This window comes from Lingula anatina, chromosome 1, assembly GCF_051362555.1.
Source record: "Lingula anatina isolate TDL-2025a chromosome 1, LinAna3.0, whole genome shotgun sequence".
In the NCBI taxonomy this organism is placed as follows: domain Eukaryota; kingdom Metazoa; phylum Brachiopoda; class Lingulata; order Lingulida; family Lingulidae; genus Lingula; species Lingula anatina.
In genome coordinates this window covers 24,001,863-24,020,088 of record NC_141767.1, presented here as the reverse complement: position 1 = coordinate 24,020,088, position 18,226 = coordinate 24,001,863, and the positions used below count along the sequence as shown (strand labels likewise).

At 36.6% G+C, this 18,226-nt stretch overlaps 2 protein-coding genes across 4 annotated transcripts in view; one reads left to right on the top strand and one right to left on the bottom strand.

The window, feature by feature from the left end:
- Positions 1 to 50: 50 nt before the first annotated feature.
- On the bottom strand, positions 51 to 2,885 carry LOC106152094 (IST1 homolog). The gene is made up of 3 exons (XM_013525584.2): positions 2,478 to 2,885; positions 1,596 to 2,061; positions 51 to 1,299 (listed from the first exon to the last, which is right to left on the bottom strand). Exons 1-3 carry the CDS (start codon positions 2,744 to 2,746, stop codon positions 955 to 957), a joined length of 1,080 nt encoding a protein of 359 aa, XP_013381038.2. The 5' UTR covers positions 2,747 to 2,885; the 3' UTR covers positions 51 to 954.
- Positions 2,886 to 3,296: 411 nt separating this feature from the next.
- LOC106168364 (midasin-like) overlaps positions 3,297 to 18,226 on the top strand; it is a 62,722-nt gene continuing 47,792 nt past the window's right edge. For 2 of the 3 annotated variants that reach the window (XM_087000607.1, XM_087000603.1), the window contains exons 1-35: positions 3,297 to 3,491; positions 3,820 to 4,046; positions 4,313 to 4,397; positions 4,577 to 4,716; positions 5,006 to 5,113; positions 5,439 to 5,628; positions 5,860 to 6,069; positions 6,381 to 6,492; positions 6,923 to 7,046; positions 7,279 to 7,393; positions 7,602 to 7,774; positions 7,999 to 8,176; positions 8,616 to 8,728; positions 8,923 to 9,074; positions 9,237 to 9,297; positions 9,613 to 9,727; positions 9,896 to 9,980; positions 10,137 to 10,240; positions 10,434 to 10,570; positions 10,787 to 10,891; positions 11,044 to 11,305; positions 11,565 to 11,830; positions 12,997 to 13,175; positions 13,367 to 13,458; positions 13,593 to 13,709; positions 13,902 to 14,048; positions 14,289 to 14,436; positions 14,570 to 14,849; positions 15,067 to 15,205; positions 15,477 to 15,758; positions 15,896 to 16,092; positions 16,384 to 16,553; positions 16,812 to 17,009; positions 17,309 to 17,514; positions 17,859 to 17,981. In XM_087000607.1, coding sequence (XP_086856733.1) covers positions 3,387 to 3,491; positions 3,820 to 4,046; positions 4,313 to 4,397; positions 4,577 to 4,716; positions 5,006 to 5,113; positions 5,439 to 5,628; positions 5,860 to 6,069; positions 6,381 to 6,492; positions 6,923 to 7,046; positions 7,279 to 7,393; positions 7,602 to 7,774; positions 7,999 to 8,176; positions 8,616 to 8,728; positions 8,923 to 9,074; positions 9,237 to 9,297; positions 9,613 to 9,727; positions 9,896 to 9,980; positions 10,137 to 10,240; positions 10,434 to 10,570; positions 10,787 to 10,891; positions 11,044 to 11,305; positions 11,565 to 11,830; positions 12,997 to 13,175; positions 13,367 to 13,458; positions 13,593 to 13,709; positions 13,902 to 14,048; positions 14,289 to 14,436; positions 14,570 to 14,849; positions 15,067 to 15,205; positions 15,477 to 15,758; positions 15,896 to 16,092; positions 16,384 to 16,553; positions 16,812 to 17,009; positions 17,309 to 17,514; positions 17,859 to 17,981 — 5,445 coding nt within the window. In that variant the 5' untranslated portion in view covers positions 3,297 to 3,386. Of the gene's footprint in view, positions 3,492 to 3,819; positions 4,047 to 4,312; positions 4,398 to 4,576; positions 4,717 to 5,005; positions 5,114 to 5,438; positions 5,629 to 5,859; positions 6,070 to 6,380; positions 6,493 to 6,922; positions 7,047 to 7,278; positions 7,394 to 7,601; positions 7,775 to 7,998; positions 8,177 to 8,615; positions 8,729 to 8,922; positions 9,075 to 9,236; positions 9,298 to 9,612; positions 9,728 to 9,895; positions 9,981 to 10,136; positions 10,241 to 10,433; positions 10,571 to 10,786; positions 10,892 to 11,043; positions 11,306 to 11,564; positions 11,831 to 12,996; positions 13,176 to 13,366; positions 13,459 to 13,592; positions 13,710 to 13,901; positions 14,049 to 14,288; positions 14,437 to 14,569; positions 14,850 to 15,066; positions 15,206 to 15,476; positions 15,759 to 15,895; positions 16,093 to 16,383; positions 16,554 to 16,811; positions 17,010 to 17,308; positions 17,515 to 17,858; positions 17,982 to 18,226 lie in introns of those variants that run through there. The other variant, XM_087000614.1, reaches the window with a different exon arrangement.

Genomic DNA, 18,226 nt, shown 5'->3' with positions numbered 1-18,226 from the left:
TAACTCCTATAAGACATTTTTGATAGAAAGTAAAGAATATAAACAAAAAACCTTGTCTTTCATTTATTGCAATTGTCATTTATGACACTTTTTTTACAGAGAGTGATTTCTTATTTTAAAAAATCTTGCCTAATATTAAAAGAATGTAGTTAAAGTAACTTAACACAAGACAAACGCTGTTTTGATAAAGCCAATGGCACTTTTGCATATTCACATGTAGTCTTTTGTGAATGCTTTCCTCTTGAAGACCTAAGTTCAAACTCAAAATCTGCTTGGCAATATTAGGCCTTGACTGCACAACAGAAAACATAATAGGGTTAATTGCAGGTGTGTTTTTAGTGCACAATGTCAACTACAGTTATAAGTAATATTATATTCCTTAAGCAAAGACATACCAAATTACGATATATTAATAACACTTTCACTTTTACAGCACAGGTATAGACTGCCAGATTGGTCTAATTGTCACACTTTCAATGAAACATTAAGTTTTGCTGTAAATCTACAATGTTAGCTCCAAATCCAGTTTTATTTTGCTATCAAAATTCTACACTGTAAAGCTATCTGCATGTCAGATGCTTGCACACATGGTCGTTACATGTGTTAGCAGTGCTAGAGAGCAAAAGCTGAATAATTTTCAACAGTATATTTACATAATATCAGTCCAAAAATTAATAGCAATTCTTCAACAAAGGGCAGAAAAGTAGAGCTTTTAAGACAAAAGGCTGTGGGAGCTCCTTAAAATTTTCCAATAAACTCCCTGTTCAATGCTTCAGAATTGCCATTTGTCTAAGCTAGTCAATAATTTACAGATATTTTTTCACTAACTACAGTTTAAATTCTCCTTGGTAACATGTCAGTAAACAACATTTTACATAGATGCTATTATGGTACTTTAAATAAACACTCTTAATATGACCTTTGCTGATATTTACATCACAACACCTACAACATTCACTTTCTTTTCTTCAACTCTTCAAATCTTTTTGTCAAATCATCAAAGTCTACATCTTCATTGACAGAGGCTCCCCCTGCAGGTGGTAAGCTGTCTGGGACTGCAGGCAGGTCTGGGAGGTCAGGCATGCCTCCTATAGGGGGCCCACCAGGCTGGTTGCCAGGAGGAGCTGAAGCAGGCTTTTGACCATCATAAAGAGAATTATATGAAGGTAGCGGTGGCTTGACCTCGTGTGGGTCTGGGTAAGTGAAAGGTGGTGCATGCCCTCCTTGTTGTGGTGGATAAAGATTCCCGGCTGCTGGCACTCCAGGCAAAGGTGGTGGATAGGCACCAGCTACTGGACCCTAGGAATTATAAATAAATTTAAATGTCCAGATGAATTCTTTCACACCTTTTATTTAATAAGAACCATTTCTATTAGTCATGTGTGAAAAAAAATATCAATATGCAGTATTTGTAAATAACAGGAATTTTTGCCAAGTGACAAAGAAGTGAAAATTAACATCTGCCAAAATTATCTTTATCTTTAAACTTGCTTAAGAAGTCCACTCAATAAAGAATATCATCAAATAACATTAAACAACTGTAACTGTAAGCTGTAAAATAAATGGATTAAAGATAATCAATGTTTATATCATACCCCCGGTGGATAAGCAGCATCCATTGACTTGACTTCAGGCATAACTGGGAACCCACCCCCTCCACCACCACTTCCTCCTCCAGAGGATGGCCCTGAGAAACCTCCATCTGATGGCCCACCACCAGGCTTGTTATTGTCAAAATTGATCAGTGTACTTTCTGCAGCATAAATTTCATCATCTCTCATCACAGTGGGATCAGGTTCAAACGGCACATTATATGTTCTAGCAATTTCAATCATGTACTTCTCAATGAGAAGCTTTGGTGGTGCATGTACACTCAGTTTGTGAATGAGTTTATCATTGACAAGGTTAAGGGAATTGGTGCGCGAAGCCTCAGCAAATTCTTTGCCATACTTGTGTGTGAGCTGTTCTGAGACTGCTTTGAGTTCAGCACAGTCTGCCTGGAGTCTTGGGGTGGCCCATATAATGCTGGCAATAGGCTCTTCTAAACCTGGGTCTAGTTCCCTAAAAAGACAACATAAAACATAATGGTGTAACAATATATTTCAGGGCAATTGTAAACTGATGGGATTACAACAAATTTCACCCCTGCTAAGATCCATAATATTTGAATGGGCTCGAAGTTTTTTTTATAAAAACATTTAAATTTGTAAGTGAATGGCCAAAGCAAGTTATTTGGATATAAGAAACATTACTTAATTAAGAAAACTATGAAAAGACCTGGGAGACTGCAAAAGACCCCAAATGATCACAGAGCTGTTAATCAGTGAAGGCAAAAATTAAAAAGAAGTTCTGTCAGTGATGCTATCTAGTTTACTTTAGAAGAACTAGGTAAGTAGACGTATTAGAGGCTAAATATGACCTAATCATTAGAAGTGGTGAATAGTATATTGATGGATCTAGTTATACCATGCACTTACTTTAATGTTTGCACCAAACCAAATCTCGCCAAAAGTAAATCACAGTACATCTCTAGGATTTCCATAGCTTCCACCAGATAATCTTCTCGAACTATACACTCAACTCTGATTCTAGCACGATCTTCTTTCGCAGCACTAATATAATCGGCAATTTCCTTTCTGGCCTTCATCGCTAACTCGGCCTTCTTCTTTTCTAACAATTTCAGACGATTTATGCATAGACGAAGATTCGTCTTGAGCTTATTGTAATTCGGCCCGCTTTTAAACATCTTGGAGACTAAATGTTACTAACCGAATTTGATGACAGTTTCTATATGCGCTGGATATTCTATTTTGAAATCGTCTCAATAATCACAAGAAGATGACTCTTCCTTGTTTTCCTGGTGACGTCAAGCCGCGCAGTAAGCTTTTGCGCACATTATTATAGATCTGCAGTTAAATTATATGTCATAAATTTCATAATTTATTAAGAATATTGTGGTGTATTTGAAAATAAAGATTACACCGATTTATTTGTTTTTCTATTTTTGATGAAGGGGCAATGGGTTTATCCCGATTTTGAACATTTATTCTAAAAGTAAACCCTGCACTGTAAGTAGAAAAATTAACGAACAGTGTGCACTTCTGCTGGAAATAGCATTAACTTATTTTATGATATCAAATAAAGATACCAAGAAAATAGCAAAAAAATTGAATTTCAATAATTTTTGAAGTAGCGGATTTGAGGTTGATACATACTTTATGAATCAAATGGAATTTTTAAACAGGCCCAGCCTGTCACTATATACAACATTTCATTCCATGTTTTCTACATGCTTTACTACACGTGAAAGAAATCAACATGCTGGAGCAAGGCAGTGGAAGTAAAGAAATACGGACAGATGATTAATGTAAACATATAGAGCTAAAATGGATGTCGAAGACCTTGGTGCTAATGTGTCTGAATCTTTAGAGACACTTTGTAAAGAGAATGGAAAGTGTGGAGCAGAACTTCAAGGCTTTCTTCCAAAACAGGTACATTGAGATGATGGGGGAGGGGGGGGGGGGGTACCGTGTGTGTGTTCTGTTGAGGTTACAGCCAGTCACGCTTAAAAAAAATTGTTGGTTTAAGCTGTCAGTTTTGTTCTGCTCAGATTAAATCCACATATACCCTTTGCGACAGAAATATTAGTTCCCTAGGAACCATTGTCTCTTTCCCATTACTTTGTACAGATAAATATATATTTATCCCATATACTAACCCCGATTCTCCAACTAACCCTAACCCGTACTTATCATATGGAACTCCGGACTTCCATTCCCACGACTAGCACTCACACACTCATTTGATTTTTAAATGCAGATGTGGACTCCAGCTGACAGGCAGAATTTTTTAACATGTATCAGCAAACTATTTGTTCTACCTGACTGTACAGCTGACATTGCACGTGCCTTCAGAGGACTGATGTTAGAAGTCCTTGAGAGAGCTAAAACTGATGTTACACAAGGTGGACATCTATCATTTGTCAAGCACCAAAAGCTGTGCATAGCATTGAGTAAAGTAATAAACATCTGCCCAGATGCTTTAAGGTATTTTTAATATTTATATTTTTTAAGTTATTCTATTAAACTTAATATTTGATTTTTAAACACTTTGAAAATTTTCTTGTATGCTTCTTTGAAAAAAAGAAAAAACAAAAAAAAGTCAAATATGAGTTTTCCCAAAGAGAGCTAAATACATTTATTTCCCCTTAGTATGAAGTTATGTCAGATTTTCAAAAATTGACATGAAATTGAAATTCAAAACAAGTAGTATTTGTGCTTTCCATTTGAATTTTTCTTGTCATCTTGTACAGGTTTTCTGTGGAGTATATGAGTTCCAGGCCGACATTTTTCATTGTGCCTGAAGAGGAACAACCAGTCAAGAAGAAACCCAGGAAGGTATTCAGAGTATGATAAAATGTTTGCTAATATTGTTTTTTAGATTGTTTAGCCATCCACAGTCTAGATAATCACAAACAGAATCTGTGGTTGGAAATAAATGAAATATAATTGAGAGATGACGTTGATATTGTTAATTGTAATAGTGAATTTAACTAATATTTTTTCAAATTCCACAGAAACAAAAGCCTGCTTCTTTGTTGGCTGTATGCCAAGCTGTCTACTGTTTGTTGAAGAGTGCATGCAGAGAGTTCAGACAAGTGTATGACTGGAGCCCATTCTTGAGGTTTCTGAAAACTGAAGATTTGGAAACTAGATGGTAAGGTCACCATGCTGGTGTATTGTGTATAAAAACAAATGGGTATAATTATCTGGGTCATTTGCTATTGTTTAACTGTGTATGAGAGATACTGTTTAAAATAATTTTTTATTGCATGTGATTATCTGTGTACTGCTCTGTATTTGATCCCATTCATGCTCATTCTGCACATCAGTCCATTCCAGTTTTCGTTTTCATATCATTATACTAAACACATTTTTTAAAACCAGTTCGTGTCTGTTTTGAGTTTCATATATATGAATATCATGTCATTGTGCACTATTTTCAGGTTTGCTGTCAAAGCCATTGCCTTATTAACTGGAATGTCAGATGTACAGAAAAAAATCTTCATGAGAAAATATATAGATGAAGAAACTGAAAGAAAACTAGTTATCAAGTAAGTTTTCAGAATTTAATTTATGATAGTTAAATTTACAATTTTGACATAAATGTGGATTTCATCCATGTTTGTGTTTTAAATTCAATTGATATACAGAAAGAACTTCATCTTTTTAATATTTGGAAATTGTGAATTTTACAGATACTTTATTTTTAAGGTAATAATATCTTAAATTTTGAACATTCCTATTGAGTGGTAGCAATAAAATTGAAAAGCACCACAATTACTTTATAGAAATATGATTATGTGATTATATAATTATGTATTTGGAAGTTTCATAGTTTTTGCCTATTGAAAATTTCAAATTTATCACCTTTTTTAGACACGGAATGGAAGTAGAATCTTTGCAGCAAGAGAGAGCATTATTGCTTGTCAATCCAAAGCAGCCCAGATCAGAAGAAATAGAGAAGCTGAGCTATACCAAGAGAAGTTTGGTGGATTCTGATCTTAGTCCAGCTGTGGTATCAGTGTGTGGAGTACTTTTGCCAAAGTTACTTGATGGCATTACCAAAGTAATAACCCTCCTAAAGATTTCTTTCTCTGATTTTTCATTTAAATAGAAATATAACTCAGCACTTTTTATGAATTCTTGTTAAACCTGTTAAAATTAAAAATTTAAAAAAATTTATTAACTTTGAAAATGATCAGGAACCATTTAACAACTTTTTGCACTGTTCAAATTCATAAATGCAAAATATATTGATACTCCTGAAGAATGAAAATGTTACAATTGGGATATTCAGCCTGTGGAAGAATCTCTGGTGCCAGTATCATCCACTCGCAGAAACCTCCGTAGCCTCTCTCTTGCTGTGGCCTCTGGCCAGCCTGTTTTGTTGCAAGGACCTGTAGGGTGTGGGAAAACTGCATTGGTTGAACACCTAGCTAGACTGACAGGGCGGAATGGAACGCCAGACCTCATCAAAATTCAGTTGGGAGATCAGACTGACAGTAAGGTAAAAATTTCAGGAAATTTTGTTAAAATGTGTTCTTATTTATGACATACTTGCATTGAAACCGAAAACTTTATAAAATCTGTTGCCTCAGCACTTGCAACTTAATTGTTTTTTGGGAATTTTTTTAATTTCTTGCATGACAGGTTTGAGATTATCATACATCTTACTAGCAAAAAGTTAAATTTTTGTAAAAATGACTTTTTAATGCTGTGATGATGATTTACAACTATTTACCTTGCCATTGTCATATATGCTATGTGTACAATACTGATGTGAATTGTTAATATAATATTTATGTGTAATGTTTCCAGGCTTTGCTTGGAACATATTGTTGCACAGACATTCCTGGAGAGTTTGTGTGGCAGCCAGGTCCCCTCACTCAAGCCATGACACAAGGAAACTGGATTTTACTAGAGGACATAGGTAACAGCCCCCGGGCTTGTTTCAAAAAGTCAAGGTTTTGGGTTTATCTGAGGCTACACTAAGATAGTCAACTACTGCCCTTCAGTAAATGAAGCCGACATGTCAAAATGGGCAATTGTTAGTACTGTTGTCCTCAAGAGTGACCATCTTATTTGGAAAGGAAGTCTCTCTTGGGGTTTGATTATGATATGTTGAATCCACTTTTAGAGATCAGTGATGACTATTAAAAAATAAATAAAAAAGACTTACGAGATGGATAACTTAAAAAGGGTTGAAATATTGTAATCAGCATGACGTTCATTTTTATTTGTCTGTCTAGTCATTTATTTATAACATCAATGTTTTCCATTTGGATTCCAGAATGTGGTATGGGAGGGGAGGATTAATCAGGTCCATGTATAATTGAAGTAAATTTGATGTGGTGTTTCAGATTATGCTCCTATGGATGTGGTCTCAGTTTTGGTGCCTATCCTTGAGTCGGGTAACCTGGCGCTGCCCAGTCATGGTGGAGTCCTCAAGGCTGCTCCTGGGTTTCAGCTTTTTGCAACTCAACGGTTTGTGTACTTCCATTTGTCCTGTACTTTATACATGAGGAGCGATAGAGAGTAGTGTATTTCTTGACATAATTCGATAATTGATCACTGTAGAAATGTTTAAATATCTTGGTAAAATTAAAGCTCTCTGGCCCAATACTTGTCTGTATTTTATTTAATATATATATGTTTATGAGGGTAAAACCCTTATGACATTTTTAATGATACGACACTTTTTATTGCAACTTTGCAGGCTACTAAGTAGTGCTACAGGACTGTTTAGACAACAAAGCTCAAACTCTTCCATGTTGGAGAGAATGTGGGCAAAGCTAAATGTAGAACCCCTGTCAAGAACTGAACTACAGCAGGTGTGTTATCCAATATTTTTCAGAAAACAAGTCTAAAATGAACAGTGTATGGAAATCTAAAGAAGTAATTAAAACCCCGAAATAGTATTTCTTATCTGCACAGCTTTTAGGAGCAAGAATGCTATTATTATTGTTATAAAGATCATCTCTGATGAAAATGAATAAATAGAGTTTCCTGTGCTCAGGCCTTGTTTTGGAATCGTCTTAGGTGATAATGACCACTCACCCACAGCTGTCCACTGTAGTGGACCGTCTGCTGGACATCTACTTCATGTTGTCTGCTGGAAAGCATGAGCTATCGTCTGATTCCACTGCAGAAGAATATGGTTTGGACTCCATAGGAAAGTTCCTGTCACATGATGGCAGGCTGATTTCAACAAGGTGAATGTGAATTTGAAAAGAAACATTTCTATTAGGAAAGCGGTGAAAATTTGTTGTTCCATGAAAACTGCATAAATAAGTGCAGGAAAGTTTTTGGTTGGTATCATAAAAAGATTTTAACCTAATATAAGTGGTAGTTGGCATTATTGCACTACTTGTGAATGAGTTGCAATTAAAGAAAATTACATATAGTTTATTGTAATTCCCTTTTCATTTAATTATAGAGATCTTATTAAGTGGTGCCATAGAATTTCAAAGGACTTTGATGTAACTCAGAGTGTGACAGCTAATGTGGTCCTGCAGGAAGCATTGGACTGTTTCTGTGCTTGCCTATCCAAACCTGACAAGAGACTACCGCTGGCAGAGGCCATAGGTGCCAGACTCAATGTTACCAAAGCTAAGGTGAGGGAGGGTACAATTTTAGGTACAAATTTGGTGTCAAAGTAGATGTTGCTATTGGCTCTTCATTGAATAAGATAATATATGCATACAGTATCTAAAATTTTTATGGACAAAAGATTATGATTTTCTAAGAGATTTTTTCTAAAATGCTGTAATGAGTGCCACTAAAACCATTGAGTCAAAACTATGATTATTGTTTTCCGGAAACCATACGAGAATGAAATTTCAGTGGATTGCAATAGTTTAATTTTTTTCAGTGGTAACAAAATAGTTTGATGTGTATCATCAACATTCTTATACAAGCTTACTAGGATCTTAATAGAAGGGGCAAAAAGGGATGAACAACTATAATATACCTTGACACTTACTGATCTAAGGTGATATGCATGATAAGTTTGACCATGGAATTTATTTGGAAGTTTTATATTTTGTATTTCAGGCCGAATATTACTGCTGCAAATACAAACCAGATGTTGAGGTCTCTCAGTGCTCCCTCAAGTCTGGAAGGGCTAACATACCAATAAAGGTGGCTGAAACTTTGGCTCTGAACAGGTAAAAGCATTCCGAGTTGCAGAACATTATGTAAAGTCTGCAGATTTCTGTAATCTACTCTTTGTCTTTTCACTTATTAATCTAAAGCACGGGATCTTTTAGTACGTTGAGCCATTATTCTAACACGTAGCATTTATATATACTGTGAAGATGACAGAGAATGGTTTTAACGGGATTTGGTTATTTACTTACAGGCCATCAGCTGTGAATTTTGCATTCACCAGAGATGCTGCTATTCTGTTGGAGAGGGTAGCAGTGTGTGTGGCCAACATGGAGCCTGTACTGCTGGTAGGGGAAACGGGAGTTGGCAAGACATCAGCTGTGCAATATCTTGCCCAGCAAACAGGTAGGTAGAGCCACTGGTATGTAATTGTGATATTGTTAATAATAAAGGTGAAAACTGTTGTAACTTCAAGGTGCATTTAACAAGAAATTAAAGTTTTTAAAAACTTAATTTTGCATTTTACAATAGATGGCAACTACTGACAACCCAATCTTTCCTTTTCAGGTCATCATTTAAATGTGATCAACATGAATCAACAAAGTGACAGTGCTGATCTGCTGGGAGGGTAAGTTGAACTGAAATATGTTGTGTTCATCCTATTGATGGAAGTGCCAGCTGTAGGATAAGTCAGTTACAAATACCCATCCACTGTATGGGACATACAAGAGCAAATTATATATTGGCTGCACCTCAGTATAATCACCCTCTTGTATGTCACATACAGCAGGCGACTCATGTTGTAACTATAGTACATAATGTTATACATATCAGAATTTAAAGCCCAAGGTGATTGTCTGAGATAAGGAAAAGGTTTAGTTCAATTTGGACTTTTTAGTGATTTATCTTTCCCTAGAAAGATTGTTTATACATTTACTTACAGATTTAAGCCTGTAGATTTACGCCTTGTGGTTGCCCCATTCAGAGAAGATTTTGAAGCAGTGTTTTGTCAAAGTTTCTCAAGGAAACAGAATATCAAGTTTTTAGGTCACATACAGGTGATGAAATTGTATATATAATAATAATGTTATATTTTCAGACATTTTTCTGATAATTTAGAGGGCGCATATTATTTTTATAATTATTACGTATAAGTTTTAGCCAACTTTTCAAATGATAACTTTTATTGGTAACTGTGTAATTGGTTTTGTTTTTTCTTTTTACAGGAATGTTTTGCAAAAAAGAGGTGGTCTGATCTTTTAAAATTGATCAGTCACACTCAGCAACAAGGAGTTAAGAAATATGAAGAAGGTCAGTTAAACATGTAATACTTTGTTTGCTTTTTAATCACTACAATTTATATCTGTCAAGTCATTGAGTAATAAAATATTTTCACCTTATTTGAACTTTACCTATCTCTCTCTTTATAGCTGAGTGATGGCTATATTAAGTGAATGTCTTTTGCAGGTGCTGAGATGCATGCTAAATGGGTGGATATTGGTAAAAGATTGCAGCAGCTGAAGATTCAAATTAGCCAGACAGAAAATTCTCTAGCATTCACATTTCTTGAGGTAACCCTAGTCTTTCATGTTAGAACAGGTGTCATTTAAATACTTATTTGTGAGCTAAATAATGGGGTTGATATATATGCAGGTAAAGATACTTTGTCTCTTTTAAATATTCTCTTATAATCAGTACAATATTTATTAGAAAGGAATATATTTAAGGACTGTTTGTAGGTGCTTTTATATTTGCTTTGTTCAGGGAACACTAGTGAAAGCATTGAAGGCAGGAGACTGGGTGTTGCTGGACGAGATAAACCTGGCTACCACGGAGACACTGGAGTGTTTGAGTGGGTTACTGGAGAGCACTGCTGGCTCTGTGGTCCTTATGGAAAGAGGGTAGGTCAGGGATGGTATTTTTTCTTCCTTTCACTGATATGCACTTTTTTGTGGGTAAGAAGGATGCTGGATCTTGTATTATATTATCAAAAGAAAAAAAAAAAAGAATTTCAGGAAAGGGGAGATTTTTCTATCAGATAGGCTGATGTTCATACAGTGTTGCCTGTCAGTTTTGCGTTAAAGAACTGATTTATGTATTTGTATACTTATTTCCAGGGACACGAAACCAATAGTACGCCACCCTGAGTTCCGCCTGTTTGCTTGCATGAATCCTGCAACTGATGTAGGCAAGAAAGATTTACCCCTAGGAATTAGAAATAGGTGAGCACTTTCTTTCCAGAAACTTTGCTTAAAGAAAACTTTTAGTGTATTAAATTAAGCTATATTTCTGTTTTTGTTGATAAGATACCAAGAAGTTTTTTTGCTTTACTTATCATTGAACTTATGGGTAACTCTTCTTTGTCTTGTTCCAGATTGACTGAGATATTTGTGGATGAGCTAGAAAGTGTCCCAGACCTGAAAATCCTAGTCAATGAGTATCTGAAAGGATTATCCCTCACTGCTGCCCAGGTGGAGGGTATAGTGAAGTTCTATTTGACCATTAGGAATGAGGCAGCCAAGAAACTGACAGATGGTACTGGACATCGTCCACACTACAGTCTGCGGACACTATGTAGGGCATTGAAGCACTCGGCATCAAACCCGTGTGGAACTGTTCCCAGATCTTTGTATGAGGTACACAAAAAATTGGTAGAATAGATTTTTAAAAGGATGTCTCTGTTACCTTTTGAGAACAATCTTTCATGCCATGTTTGTCATTTGGTTACTTACAATTAAAATGAAGAATATGGAAATCAGTACACATCACTTCAGTAATATGACATCATAGTATCAGTATAGAACATAAAAGTGGTATTAAATACTAAGCACTGTTGTTAAGTAAAAATTGAAAAAAAGAAATGAAAAAAAAAAAACTTGTGCATTTGTTTTATAGGGATTTTGCTTGAGTTTCCTGACACAAGTTGACAGATCCTCACACCCTGTAGTAGAACAGCTCATCTGCCAGCATATCTTAGGGAAGTCTAACATGAAGAGCATTTTGAAGAAGCCACTCCCTGAACCCCAGGGTGGTGGTAGCTTGCTCTTTGAAGGGTTCTGGGTCCCCACAGGGGGAAAGGAGCCACACACACCTGAGAACTACATCCTTACCCCAGGAGTGAGGGCAAATTTGAAAGATTTGGCTAGAGTTGTGTCTGGAGGGTGAGTTTTTGACTAAATCCTAGATAAGCGTAGGATATTTGTACAGCAGTAACCATTTTGTTCATTAGGCCACATTTTTTTATTTTTATGGATGACATCCTCTGGGTACCCCAAAATCGGTGCGAGAGGGCAAAAAAAAAAAAAACAGTCCAAAAAAAAAAAAAAAAATACTGCTTAAGTAAAGGAATGCTGTCAGTGCACAGCTGGAAACACAAATTTTACCACAGAAACACATATCAAACTAACAATATGTCTTTATCCATGCTCTCAAAATATTAAAGCATTGTGAATACTTCGTAGAAATGTAAAAAAAAAAAGTCATGAATAGATATACTTCTTGTTGCAAAATCTATTGATATTATTTCATGCATTTTGTTGGTATAGCAATCAATAAAACAAATATCAAACCAACAGTGTGTCTTTATTTGTATTCTCAGAATATTAATGCATTTTGAACACTTCACAGAAATATTTAAAAAATGATGCAAAGATATGCTTAATACTACCAAATCTATTAAAGGTAATTTCGGACGATGCCATTTTGTCTACTTCGACTCACACGGCCAAACTGTCAGGTGGCCTGTCCGACCTTCAGCCCACCAAATACCTCGACGCCCTTGTCGACCCTTTTTTCGCTACAGAAAACCTGGTAGCCTATGTGCTGCTTTGTACAGAATGTCACTGAAATTTTTCGGGCGATAATCGCTGTCGGCCGCCAGCCTTTCGCACAATTGTAAAAAGGTGATATCTCCATGCCCAATATCAATGGCATACCAATCTAAAACGACGGCACCCGTTCTCTTTATGACTTTAATTGTCGTGTAATTTGAAAGTAATCCTAGAGATGAATTTGACGGCAAAGCGGCCACATTTCCACGTGGCGATAATACGCATGCGCAGAAAGCTCATTTCCTGGCAAATTCAATAACGACGTTTGCGACAACCGACTTCGTTGGGGGCTGGGGGGGGGATTTTTTTTTTTTTTTTTTCGGAGAACGGGCGAAAATCGGTGCGCGCGCAGGATGTCATCCATAAAAATAAAAAAATGTGGCCTTAAGTTTGTTCATTAAGTTTAGCTTGCAGCGTTTGCCAATTGGTGGTCTGTGGAGAATGAGTTTTCAGTTCACAACTTTCTGAAGTTCTCTGTTCCCTTTTGTTTTCTCCAGGAGGTACCCAGTGTTGATCCAAGGAGAGACATCTGTTGGGAAGACCAGCCTGATCAACTGGCTGGCCCAGTCCTCGGGGAACCACTGTGTGAGAGTGAACAACCACGAACACACAGATATACAGGAGTACGTGGGCTGCTACACTGCAGATGAGATGGGGAAACTTGTCTTTAAAGAAGGTACACATTTAAAAGACCCAGCTTGTTTGCATTTTTCAAGGAAGATATTATATTGATCAAGGGTTTTATTGAAAGAACAAGAAGTTCATTGGCTCTGTAATTTTGAAATAAATTATGGTTAATCTTGATTATTGAACTATGAATTTATGCAGGTATAGAAAATGATGGACATTTTCCGTGTTATATTTCAGGTGTGCTTGTGGACGCCATGAGGAAGGGACATTGGATTATCTTGGATGAGTTGAATTTAGCACCCAGTGATGTATTGGAGGCTTTGAACAGGGTTTGTGCATGAGATATCATTTTATGTAATCTTGAATTTTTGATAAAAAAACTGCATTGGAATTGTATAGATTTTTAGGCAAAAAAATGCATTGGACTTGAATATGTTAATAAGTAATATAATTATTCTTATAGCTGCTCGATGACAATCGAGAACTGTTCATACCAGAGACCCAGGAAACCATCAAGGCACACCCACGCTTCATGTTGTTTGCTACTCAGAATCCACCTGGACAGTATGGTGGAAGAAAGGTATGTTGAAAATAACACATTTACACACATAATATCACTGTAGAGGAGTAAATTGTGTAACAGTAAATTATGGCTGTAGAAATGGGCTTATGCTAGTATCAGTTGAAATACCTCCCGTGGAATATCAACACATCCTGTATTATGTATTACAAGAAAAAAAAATCATCCAATTAAAGTACTTTAATATTACAGGTCTTATCAAGAGCATTCAGGAACAGGTTTGTGGAGCTTCACTTTGATGAGATTCCCAGTGGCGAGTTGCAGACCATCCTTCACCAGCGATGCCTCATTCCTCTGTCTTACTGTAAGAAACTGGTGGCAGCCATGCTGGATCTTCAGGTAGAATACTTGCTGCATTTGCTGACATGCCTAATAGTAATGTTCTGAGCAAATTTTGAAAGCACATTTAGATTTTAAAAAACCTTTTCAAGAATAGATTATCTGTTTCAAGTTTGACTTATGTTTTCTTGTAAATACCTAGATCTGTCATAAAAAAGAAGCAGATTTGTGTATGTCAGTACATATTTATGTGGACAATGTTAAATAATCATTCAAAAACTGTCTTTGCTTGACTTCCAGACCAGAAGAAGAAGCACTGGGGTGTTTGCAGGGAAACAAGGCTACATCACTCTCAGAGATCTCTTCCGCTGGGCAGAAAGATATCACCACACTAACAAATTAAATACAGGGAAATATTATGACTGGGATCAGCATTTAGCAGACCATGGTGAGTATCACATACACCTAGTCACATACACCTATTATATATATATTTGAGGAGAGTATAATATCTTGATTTTTTGGAATGTTATGGGCAACATTAAAAAGACAATTAATGTAAAATCTTCCATTTCATATAGGATACCTGCTACTGGCAGGGCGAGTGAGAAAGCCAGAAGAGGCTGATGTCATACAGGAGGTCATACAAAAACATCTGAAAAGAATAGTTGATCCAGATAAACTTTTCACATTGGATGATTCCACCTCTCCAACCACCAGGGAACTCCTGTGCCAGTTCACTCAACAACCCCCTGAAGGGTTCAGACATATTGTCTGGACTTACGGTATGCGGAGGATGGCTGTGCTGGTAGGGACTGCACTACAGTTTGGGGAGCCTGTTCTGTTGGTGGGAGAAACTGGGTAAGAATGCAAAGAATCTTCTGGTAATGAGGTACTTGATTAGTTTGAAAGTGACAGTCAAATTAGATTGTGAAATAGGGAAAGAGAATATTCCAAGGACTGAATAGTTGCTCTGAAATACTGTTAGATGGTGTGGATATGTGAAAATTAAAATTTATATTTTAGTACTTCTATTTTATTTAGAGGTGAACAATTTAGACTTCGGTCTTATTTGTAGTTGTGGGAAGACCAGCATGTGCCAGCTGTATGCAGAGATGGCTAAGCAGAAGATGTTTGCAGTGAACTGTCACATGCACACGGAGAGTTCTGACTTCCTGGGAGGATTGAGACCAGTCAGGCATGCTAACTCACAGGAGGTATATAGGATGCAATAAAGAGATATTGTAATCAACAAAAAATAGTAGATTTTAGAATAAGATTAATGGTACGAGTTACTGGTAATAAAAATGTTTTAAAATATATTTTTTTCAGTGTTGACAGCTGTTCATCCAGGCCTTTATATCTTATGCTTGAAGTGGAAATAATCATGACTAACTTTGGATTCAAGGGCTGTACTGTTTTGCGTTAAAATTTTGCCATGAATGAGTTGTTCATTATTTGTTCATATATTTTTCAAAATTTATTCAGGGCTCGAGCGACTCAAAGAAATTATTTGATTGGGTAGATGGCCCCTTGGTTACATCCATGAAAGAGGGAGCCATGTTTCTTGCGGATGAAATCTCCCTGGCAGACGACTCTGTGTTAGAGAGACTTAACAGTGTGTTGGAACCAGAACGTACCCTCTTACTGGCAGAGAAAGGGACAAGCACTGGCCCTGGGATGAAAGAGGAAGCAGATGTTATTGTTGCAAAGGAGAAATTTCGTCTTTTTGCCACAATGAACCCTGGAGGAGATTATGGGAAGAAAGAAGTAAGATTTATTTTACTTCATCTGTTGGTTGGTTTAGGATTAAGTGAAGGAAATTTTCCACTTCATCATCTATGCTTTAACTTGCTGCTTATCACCAAATTTTGTTTTAGTTTGAATTCTCCCCTTTGTACTTCTAGCTTTCACCAGCCTTGAGGAACCGTTTCACAGAAATCTGGTGTCCACAGACTACAGAGCGCCAGGACCTTGTCAGCATTATAGAACACAATCTAAAGTCTGGTATTCATCTGTGCAACCAGGAAGATGGCACCAGTGGAATAGGAAGAGCCATCATGGACTTTGTTGAATGGTTCATCAACAATGAGGCAGGAAAGCGGTAGGTCTCATTAAGGATCGTTGGTCATAATCTTACCTGTTTCTATGCTTATGGATTCCTTAACTGTTTCTACACTCAAAATCTTTGGTATATTTTTTACGGACAAAGCATTACTCATTGTTTCATGGTTTCAGCCCACTTTCTTTCTATCTGAGTTAATGGACGTAGCTGAACACTTTGTAGTCAGGTGATGTTCAAATTGATCTGGTTAACTTTGGAAAGAAAAAAAGTTGATTAATCATGTAATATCTCAGCCACATCAAGAGTTTCATGCTGTGGTTTTTCTTTTAGGAGCACAGTGAGCATCAGGGACATCCTTTCATGGGTTCACTTCATCAACACCTGTGCCAGGACAGTGGAAGCAGATGGCATGGAAACTGACAGCAATTGCAAACTTCTGGACCCCCCTGTGGCCTATGTCCATGGTGCCTGCTTGGTATTTCTTGATGCTTTGGGATTCAGTGAGTTGGATTGTTATGCATTGTCTATTGTGCAGTGGAGAAAATGCTTCACATTGTGTTAGATATGATATAGTGTGTGAAAAATTAAAGAGATGATACATTGTTCTTACAAAACTAATTTTTCGTGACATTTCAGTTGGTCATCATGAAGAATCCTTCAGATTATGTGAATTTCGATTTATTAAAACTGTGCTTGACACAACACCTTTACATATTTACATAAACAGCACAGGGATTGGTGATTTCTGTTACTTTCAGGCAATACAAATGCAGCTAGCATGGCATCAGCCAGTGCCAGCAGAACCCTATGTCTACAGTACCTGTTGCAGCAAGTGGAGCAGATGACGGGGCAGAAAATAGATCCGGCCAAATTTGGTTTAGTTGAAACCTACAGCAAACACGTAGATGTGACAAAAGCAGATTTGTTTGGGATTGAACCATTCTATATTCCCAAAGGTAAATATATCCATTCTTTATATATTATTCCTCAGTGCAAGTGCAATTATACTTATTTACTTTTCACATGAGAAAATGTCATCCAGATTAAATTGTCCATCAACAGTTTATTTTGATGTTTTGGAATTGCAGTTTGTGAATCATTGTTAAGATGTTTACCTTTTTTTTTTTACAGTGCAATACATTTCTTTAAACATCATGTCCACCCTTCTTATGCCCATCATGTAAGATAGCATATTTTTAAGGCCTTATTTTTGCCATTTGTTCTTTTAATTAATACTTTATCTCTTGTCATATAGGACCACTGAAGGTATCTTCCCTGACTGACTATGCCATCCATGCACCAACCACTAGCACCAATGCACAGAGGTTGCTGAGAGCTCTGCAGCTGACACGGCCTGTCTTGCTAGAAGGTTCACCTGGTGTTGGCAAGACCAGCTTGGTAGCAGCCCTGGCTAGAGCTTCTGGGAATGAATTGGTCAGGATAAATCTGTCCGAGCAGACGGTAGGCACTGAGAACCTTAGAATGGAGAATTCGATTTAATGTCTTTATTGTCCCCTTCATACTTTGACTTGAGCATTAATTTGACTGTTGTTTGATCCAGTACTTTGAATTTTTAAAAATAAAATTTTAAGGAATTATTAATTTGTTATGATTTAATGAGTTCTTTAATGAGTTCAAATCAGTGATAGCTATATACTATTAGTCAAACAAGCTCGCTTTGCTTGGTAATGTTAGCTAATATCCTCATAAGAAAAACAGGTGTTGATGCATTTAATATCATGACATCTGAAATGGCAAAGCAAAATGAAATAACAATATAACAAAATGTGGATTGTGTTCCATAGGATGTTACAGACCTGTTTGGTGCAGACCTCCCTGTTGAAGGTGGGGAAGGTGGTCAGTTTGCCTGGAGAGATGGTCCACTCCTCAGAGCCCTCAAAGCTGGGCATTGGGTAGTACTAGATGAGGTGTGTGCTTAATATTTTACTTGATGGAAAAATCATAAAATACCTTTGACTTAGCATACAACTCTTTGTGTTAGCCTACCTTGCACTGATTACCACTGAATACACACACAAAAAAAGTACAGATACCTACAAGTTTCTTTGATTATTTTTCTAGTCATTTGCACAAGTAGAATACACTACAAGATCATATATTAGGTAATTTTGCAACCACTTTTCATAATTGTTTTATTATTAATTTTTATTTT